This window comes from Choloepus didactylus, chromosome 15 (assembly GCF_015220235.1).
Source record: "Choloepus didactylus isolate mChoDid1 chromosome 15, mChoDid1.pri, whole genome shotgun sequence".
Lineage (NCBI taxonomy): Eukaryota > Metazoa > Chordata > Mammalia > Pilosa > Megalonychidae > Choloepus > Choloepus didactylus.
Window position 1 is genome coordinate 58591373 of NC_051321.1, and position 9580 is coordinate 58600952.

The following is a 9580-nucleotide window of genomic DNA, read 5'->3' on the forward strand; positions in this document are numbered from 1 at the left end:
CAAGTCTTCTATTTTCATGTTGATCTTCTGACTAAATGCTCTATCCATTATTGAAAGTGGCATATTAGAGTCTCCTACTATTAATGTATAACTGTCTATTTCTCCCTTCAAATCTATCAATATTTGCTTCATATATTTTGGAGATGTGCTGTTAGTTGCATATATATATTTATAATTGTTATGTTTTCTTGTTGAATTGACCTCTTTATCAGTATATAATGACCTTCTTTGTCCTTGAAACAGTTTTTGACTAAAAGTCTATTTTATCTGATTTTAATATAGCTACCCCAGATCTCTTTTCCTTAATGCTTGCATAGTATATTTTTGTCATCCTTTCGCTTTCAACCTACTTATGTCTTTGACTTTCAAGTGAGTCTCCTGTAAACAGCATATAGTTGGGTCCTGATTTTTTTTATTCATTCTGCCAATCTCTGCCTTTTGACTGCAGAGTTTAATCTATTTACATATAAAGTTACTATTGATAATACAGGTGTTGTTTCTGCCATTTTGCTATTTAGTCTTTCTAAGTCTTGTAACTTTTTTGATAACTTTTTTGGCCCTCAGTTCTTTCATTAATGCCTAATTTCAAATTTATTTGGCTTTTCGTATTGTACCATATTGAGTCACTTCTCATTTCTTTCTGGATATCTTTTTCATCTGTTTTCCTCATGGTTACCATGGGGTTAAAATTTAACATCCCAAATATAGAGCAATCATTTTTTATTTGATACCAACTTAACTTCATTAGTATACACATATATTGGCTATATCCCTCATCCCCCACTTTTTTGGTTACTATTTATATATTTTTATAAATTATATCTTTGTACATTGTATGTCCAAAGCCATAGATTTATCATTACTTTTTATGCATGTGCATTTTAAGACCTGTAAGAATAAGTGGAGCTACATACGAATACATGCAATACATTAGTACTGTCATTTATAATTACCCATACAGTTACCATTACCAGAGGTCTTTATTTCTTTATGCTGCTTTGATCCACTGTCTAGTGTCTTTTCCTTTCAGTCTGAAGAACTATCTTTAGCATTACTTATAGAGCACATCAATTGGTAAAGAACTCCCTCAGCTTTTGTTTATCTGGGAATATCTTTATCTCTCATTTTTGAAAGAGAGACTCGATATGAAATTCTTGGTTGGCAATTGTTATCTCTCAGCACTTTAAGTATTTGTCCCACTGCCTTCTTGCCTCCATGGCTACTGATGAGAAATTGGCACTTAATCTAATTAGGACTCCCTTGTACATAACACATTGCTTTTCTCTTGCAGCTTTCAAAACTCTCCCCTTGTCCTTGGCACTCAACAATTTGAGTGCTCTGTTTCTGGGCATATTTCTCTTCAAATTTATCCTCTTTTGTATTCATTGGGCTTCTTTTTTTCTTTATTATAGAAATTGTGGGTTTACAAAAGAAACATGTATAAAATACAGGATTCCCATGAGCCACCCTATTATTAACACCATGTATCAGTGTGGAACATTTGTTACAATTGACGATAGCAGATTTTTATAATTGAACTATTAATTACAGTCTATAGTTTAAGTTAGGGTTCACCTTCTGTGCAGTATAGTTCCATGGATTATTCTCAATATTTTTATTCTACTACCTTATTTACAATCCAACATTTCCCCCTTAATCACATTCAGATATATATTTCAGTGCTGTTAATCACGTTCACAGTGCTGTGTCTCCATCACCACCATCCAACACCAAAACATTTCCATCACTCTGAATATGAACCCTGTACATTTCAAGCCCCAACTTACCATTCCCTATCCCTACCCTGTGCCCTGGGAACCTTTATTCTAGACTTTGACACAATAAGTTTGCTTATTCTACTTACTTCAAGTCAATGAGATCATATAATATTTGTCCTTCTGTGTCCAGCTTATTTAACTCAACATGATGTCTCCAAAGTTAATCAATGTTGGCACATGTTTCAGGACACATTACTTTTTACAACTGAATAATATTCCATAGGGTGGAGGTACCACATTTTATTTATCCATTCATCAGTTGAGGGACGCTTCAGTTACTTCCATCTCTTGGCAACTGTGAACAGTGCCACTATGAACATCAGTGTGCAAATATCTGTTCAAGTCTTCTGCTTTCAATTCTTTTGGATATGTACCTAGTAGTGAGATTGCCAGGTCATATGGTAGTTCTATGCATAGCTTTCTGAGAAACTGCCAAACTGTCCTCCACAGAGGCTGCACCATTTTACATTGCCACCAGCAAGGAATGAGTGTTCCTATTTCCCTGCATCCTCTCTAACACTTGTTATTTTCCATTTTTTTAATAGCAGCTATTCTGATGTGTGTGAAGTGGTATATCATTGTGATTTTGATTTGAATTTTCCTGATAGCTATCTGTTGTTTCATGTGCTTTCTGGCATATTGTTTATCTTCTTTGGAGAGATGTCTACTCAAGTCTTTTGCCCAATTTTCAATTGGGTTGTTTATCTTTCTGTTGTTAAGTTGAAAGATTTCGTTATATATTCTGGATATTAATCTCTTATTGGCTACGTGTTTTTTTTTTTTTTTTTTTTTCACGGATAAAATTTATTTTTAATTGTCCTATGTAGTCTATTATACACATAGAATGCAAATTTTTATTTAAAAAAATATTCGCAGTCCCCTTTCCTTGATAACATGACTGAGTTACTTATTTTATACATTTAAATTATCTTGAGACTTGATAACAATATTTTAGCTACAGTGTAGCTCAGAAATGAATATTTACAAAACAGTTTTAGGAACACATGTATTTCCACCTGCTGGTACACTTATACATCATACAAAGATACATATTTATTTTAAAATAAAGTCTTTGAAAATGAAACCAGTTCATCAAATTTTTTACCAAGATATGACAAGAAATACTTTATGCAAAAATAAAAATTGAAGCAGAAATAACACTTTCAATTAGTTTTCTAGTGCCTTAAAAATCACATCAATTTTACAAATCACTATTTCTGCAGTTAGAACTATTATTGTTCCCCTTCCGTATGTGACATGCTTATAAAAAAAAATAAGTGCTCTAAAAACAATAATGGAGTTCTTACATTTTAAACCATTTTCTTAATATAAATAACAATTCAAATCGTATTTTACATCTCTACTTGTTTATATTGCACTAAAACTATTTTACATGGAAGAACCAATTTATGTATCATGACATAAAATCTTAGTAACATTCTTTGACACTCACATTTACATTAATGGCTATTTCATAGCCCACTTAAATAAATTTTCTAGTATACACCAAACCATCTAACAAAAACAAATCTACAATGCTATTCTGTTTGTAAGAACAAAATTATTCAGTATTTATTATTACTGCCTTTGGGAAATACACTGACTTTTTAAAACCATGTAAATCTCCCATAGTATATGGTAATAACATTTGAATAAAACGTGAAAATTTTTCATTTACTGTTGAGTCTCTACATGGCTACTTTTTAAACACATTTATTTTGTTGAAAAATGAAAAAAAAATATGCTTATCCTTTTTATCTAGTGGAGTAGCTTTATGAGAAGAGAATAAGAATAATACTTCAGCACTGGCTTATAGGTTATGTTTTATAGAATTAAAGGAATTCTGTTCTCATCTTTCTGCCCCAATATAATCAAGCCTGTTTATTTTAATAATAAACGCTATTGGAGCCTTTTGAAAATCATGATTACAATTAAAAGCTTGGAACAGCATGATAAAGCTAATGGCAACCTCTTGAGACCCGTTTTGAAGTTAGTTCTACTTCCAAATACGCTTTAAAATGGCTTCAAATAACCTAACTGATTAGCCAGCATCAGCTTAGGAATTTTTTTTCAATGTTCCAAAGTACAACTTTTGGCATCAAAAAAAGGATAGTAAACACTTTTGATTTATGACCTAAAAAAAAAAAAATCAAATACTAAAATACCAGTGGTTCCTGTGACAGGGTGAATGTCCCCTTTCAAGTAATAAAATAACATTTTATTTCTCCCTCTGATAGTTTAGTAAGGAAAAAAAACAGGAATTTTTTCTTCAGTTTAGGTGAAAAAATTGCTTCATAAGTTCATATGTTGTAAAAGCCACGGCTTGAGAGGGAATGCAGCGAATGTAATTAAGTGATAAACCACGATATAATCCTTTTCGAATTCCATGGTGTCCATAGACATACTTCATTGTCTCCCGCATGGTAAGGCACTTTTCAAATTCTGGCAGAACAGTTCCTAATTGCATTCGCCGACGAGTTACATCAAATGGGTAGGATATTGTCTGTGCTATTGCTCCAGCAACACCACCACAAAGTAAGTTAATGTGAGTTTTCAAAACTAAGACATTAGGATTGTCTGATGAAGGTCTGCCAAGAAGGGTAGGAGCATGGGAAAGCCCAACACTCTTTAAGGTACCAAAAGTAAAAAATGAAACACCTGCATATGGAGCCATTCCTAATATAGTAGGCATCAGGCCTCTATAAAATCCAAGGACTCCACCTTCCTTTGCATAAATTGTTTTGAATGCATGAATAATTCCTGTATAAGTGTGTTCCCCTTTGACCTGGAATGCCAGGCGAACTCTAACCATGTCAAGAGGGTAAGTACAGACAACTGCCGTCATACACCTCTTACCTGCCATGGATCCAGCCATTAATCTGTGTACATGACCAGAAACTCCTAGCTTTGTAGTGATTAACATTTTATAATGCTCAAACGCCATAAACTGGATTGCGCCATAGGGAAAAATTCTAATCATCATTGCACCATTTCCTTTATACAATCCAAGGAATCCTTCCTTTCGGGGAACAGCACGCAATGTGGAAAACACTCCTCCGGCCAGAAAGGAGCGCAGCCAGTAGAAGTCTCGGCGGGCTGTGGGCCCTCCAGCCCCTGCCGCCTGCGGCATCGCGGGAGGGGAGTCGGCTGCGGCCAAGGCCGCCGCCGCCGCCATTAGGGCCATGGGTCGTGTCGGGAGCTTCAGTCCCCAAGTTACAAATCACAAGTCCGGGCCATGGCCAGAGCCCGCGGTGACAGAACGCCGACCGCTGCGCCCGTAGTCTGGCTACGTGTTTTACAAATATTTTCTCCCATTGTGTGGGGTGTCATTTTACTTTCATGATAAAGTCCTCTGAGGAAAAAAGTTTTTAATTTTGATGATGTTCCATTTATCTATTTTTTCTTTAGCTGCTTGTGCCTTGGGTGTAAAGTCTAAGAAAACATTGCCTAACTGAAATTCCTGAAGATGCTTCCCTACATTTTCTTGCAGGAGTTTCATGGTTCTGGCTCTTGTATTTAGGTGTTTGATCCATTTTGTGTTGACTTTTGTATAATGTGTGAGGTTAGGAGCCTTCTTTTTCTTTTTCTTTTTTTTTTTTTTTTGCAAATGGAGACTGTTTTCCCAGCACCATTTGTTGAAGAGACTATTCTTCAAAATTGAGTGGTCTTTGCTCCCTTATCAAAAATCAGGTGGCCATAAATGTGAGAGACTCCCATAATGTGTATGTTGGTATGCTTAATGGTGCCCCACAGGTATCTTAAGCTATTTTAGCTTTTTTCTAATCTTTTTCCTTTTTGCTCCTCAGATTGACTCATTTCAATTGTCTTATCCTCAAGTTCACTAATTCTTTCTTCTACCAACTCCAATCTGCTATTGAAATCATCCTGGGATTTTTTTCATTTCCATTATTGTGTTCTTCAACCCAGTAGTTCCATTTGGTTCCTTTTTAAAATGCCTATTTCTTTATGGAGATTCTCATATTGTTCATTCATTATTTTCCTGCTATCATTTAGTTACTTTTCTGTGTTTTTCTTCATCTCCTTAGCTATTGAAAAAAAAATTTAAATCTCTGCCCAGTATGTTGACAGTCCAGTCTCTTCATTGATATTTTCTGGATTTTTATCCTCTTCCTTTGGATGGCTCATCATTTCCTGTTTGTTTTGTACTTGTTCTCTAAATTTCAAGGTCAGCATTGCAGTAATTGATTTAATATCCAGCCAAGGCTCAGGGGAATCTTGCAGTAATATCTCGTATTAAATGTTTTAAATGTACTGGGGCCCTATAGCTCAATGGTTGAATTTGGAATCTGAAGTCAGACAGACCTAAGTTAACATCCAAAAGCTGTCATTTACTAGCTTTGTGGCCTTGGGCAAATGATTCTCTGAGCCTGTTTACTCAGCCATTGGAAGTGGAAATAAGAGAGCTCTACAAGTTTGTGTAAGAGAGTTTTGAAGTTTACTGGAAGGATTAAGAGATAGAATTCCTATAAAGCACTGGCAAGTAACAATGGAGAGTAATGACTGTTTATTATTATTGAATTAAAGGTTCTATCAGCTGTCAGTTGTCCCCTGGGGGAACTGATTTATCTCACAGTGGTCCTTCACACTTAGTAAAATTTCCAGTGGTTCTAAGAGGAGGAAACACAAACTGAGAGGGGCAGAGAGAATAGCTGGTGATGAAGTAAGTAGAAGTGGGAAACCCCTCTAATCCACTAATGTGATGTTGCCTCTGTACCACTCCACCAAAGGAATAAAATTAACCTCTAGCCTTTGAATTCTAAACTCTTGTGAAAATAAAGAAGTCTTCTGGACATTTTCTCTTTGCTTTGGAAAAATGGAACAGTAATGAGGGAATGTGAGCTGGGCAAATTCTCAGTTCCATAAACATTGTGCAAAATAGAGGATGTTGCAAGTGAAGTGAGCAAGGGGCAACTTCAAGACTGCTATTGGAAAGGAATTCTAGACTTTGTCCTTGAATGTCAGTCCTGTAAGCAGAACTCCACATTCTCATTGCACATTGCATATGCATGCACACACATTCACACTTGCCCACATAATCACAAATGCAGGTCTGATTTCCGAGACTGTTCCAGCACAACCATTTAGTTACTTAATAGACAGCTTAAGACCAAAATAAGGGTTTGGCCCCAAACTATTACTCAACATACAAATATTTTATATCAACAGTCAGCCCAGAAATACATGATGATATAATACCTAACAACTCACTAAATAGCTTCTCATTCTAAATTATTACAGTTTTAACTAAATTTTAGTAAATATCAAACCAGTAAATAGCACCAATTTATACCTTGTTGCTCAAACCAGAAAATGATTTTCTTATCCCTTGCCATATCTAAACAACTAGCAAAGCTGATTCCTTTAAACCAAAACAGATCCTAAATCTGGCCACTCTTCACCATCTCTATTCCTGCCATCTTAGTTCAAACTCTGCTTTTTCTCACATGGTCTCCCTCTTGCTTCCCCCTCCCCCATTTTAGAATCCATTATATGCACAGTAGCCAAAGCAATTTTTAAAAAATATAAATCAGATCACATTATCACCTGCTTAAAATACTCCAGTGTCTTCCCATTGTGCAGGTGAGTTGCCCAGTCACTGAGTAATGTAGATTGTGTACCCTGGTTTGGACATGTTCTTGGTCTTGTTCTACATTCTGGTGGGTGTGGACCCATTGTAAATAAGACCTCTTCAAGATGTTACTTCAGTTAAAGTGTGGCCCAACTAAATCAGATTGGGCTTTAATCCAGATTACCGGAATCCTTTACAAGCAAAGTGAAAGTCAGATGAAGGGAGAAGCCACCAGGAGCAACCAGAAGCTGGAAGTCAAAGGAACCTGGAAGACAAAGAAGACTTCACCATGTCCATTGCCATGTGACAGAAAAGCTAAGGACCAAGTATTGCCAGCAGTCATCTCCAGAATACAAGTCTTCTGGAAAAAGGCATCAACTTGCTGATGCCCTAATTTTGGACTTTTCCTAACCTCAAAACTGTGAGCCAATAAGTCCCCTTTATTTAAGCCAACCTACTATATAGTATTTGTTTTAGCATCCTGGAAACTAAAACACTGAACTTCCCACCTCACATCTTATTCCTCTCTCCCTCATTTTCTGAATCCAGCCTTACTGGCCTTGAACAGAACCTTGTTCCCACCTTGGGTTCCTTGTTCTCTCTGTTTAGAACATTTGCCTCCATATTATCCCATGGATATCTGCTTGATATTATTTGGGCCTCAGCTCAAATACCCCTCCCTATCAGGAACCTTCCCTGATCACTGAGAGAAATGGCTGCCATCCCCGTACTCAATCTCTAACACATCACTATATTTAATTGATTTCATAGCCCTTACTGCTATTTGTCAGTATCTTGGCCATTTCTTTGTTTGCTTATTCTCTGCCTCCCTGAGTCTAGAATATAAGCTCAATAAAGGCCAAAACTGTCTTATTTACCAATGAATTTTCAGCTCCTAGAACACCGTCCACATAATAGGTCTCCATGCATTTTTGTTGAATAACCTTATATTCTGTACTTACGATGGACAGATATAATGTTAAGCACTTTATGTGGTTTATCTTATTTAATACTTCCCAAAATATTGGAGGTTGGTAAAATTAGTATCCCCACATATACAAAAGGAATATGGACAGAGAGGTTAAGTAACATGCCCAACCAGATAGGAAGTAAATGACAGCACTTGTATTTTTAAAATCTCGTCTATGAATCATAATTTGTCTACTATAATATGTTCCCATTTTAAGTGTAGAGAATAATGGATTTTGACAAATGTATGCAACTGTATAACCACCGTGACAATCAAAATATAGAATATTTCTACTACCCTAAAATGTTCCCTGTGTCTTTTTCAAGTTACCTCTGCACTATGTTTGACTCCTGGAAATCACTGATCTGCTTTCTATCACTAGAGATTAGATACAGCATGTATTCCTTTGTTACATCCATATTTATATCTATATTAGAAGCCACACCCTGCTACTTTGGCCCTAAAGCAGTGTCTGAAGTTACCATCTTCTTTGGGACATGAACAGGTTACCTTCAGAAGTTTCAACTTTTACTCATAGAATTGTTACGTTCTAAAAAAAATTATGATAAATCCATATTGTGCAAATATGCATGTAAATAAATTAAAAATACGTCAGCTGTCATTTATTGAGGTTAAAATAGTATAAAAAACGAGAGTATGTCTTGAAGGCAAACAGTTCAAACTCTGGTTTGTCTCTTTCTAGTTGTCTTAGTTTTCCAGACTGCTATAACATATAATACACAATTGGTTGGCTCAAACAAGTACTTATTTTCTCACAGTTATGGAGGCTAGAACTCTAAAATCAAGGCATCAGCAAGGCTATACTTTCTCTTGGGAGGCTGTTGCACCTGGTGTTGGCTTGCTGCGATCCTTTGGGCTCCACGGCTTTCATCGCTGCCATTTGACACATGACAATCTCTCTGTCCACTGACTTCCAGCTTCAGGCTCCTGAGTGGCCTTCTCTGACTCACTGCTTCCGATTTCTTCTGCTTATAAAGGACTCCAGTAGTCTGGATTAAGGCCCACCCTCATTCAGTTTGGCCACACCTTCACTAAAAATAACATCTTCAAAAGGTTCTATTTACAATGGGTTCATACCTGCAGGAATACAGGTTAAGATTAATAACATTTTTCTGATGGGATACATAATTCAATACACCACCAGATTTTTTATCTTGGACTCATTTTTCCCACACTATTTCCAAGTTTCCTCATGTACCTAAAGAACTAGAGATCGTTATA

The 9580-nt window shown here is 36.1% G+C and overlaps 1 protein-coding gene across 1 annotated transcript; it reads right to left on the reverse strand.

Annotated features, from left to right (window-relative positions):
• Nucleotides 1-2576: 2576 nt before the first annotated feature.
• LOC119510417 (graves disease carrier protein-like) lies at nucleotides 2577-5023 on the reverse strand. The gene has a single exon (XM_037804700.1). It carries the CDS (start codon nucleotides 4960-4962, stop codon nucleotides 4048-4050), a length of 915 nt encoding a protein of 304 aa, XP_037660628.1. The 5' UTR covers nucleotides 4963-5023; the 3' UTR covers nucleotides 2577-4047.
• Between the last annotated feature and the right edge of the window lie 4557 nt (nucleotides 5024-9580).

What these genes read in the sequence shown, in the direction of transcription:
- LOC119510417 (XM_037804700.1), bottom strand. Translation starts at nt 4,962, where the DNA reads ATGGCCCTAATGGCGGCGGCGGCGGCCTTGGCCGCAGCCGACTCCCCT.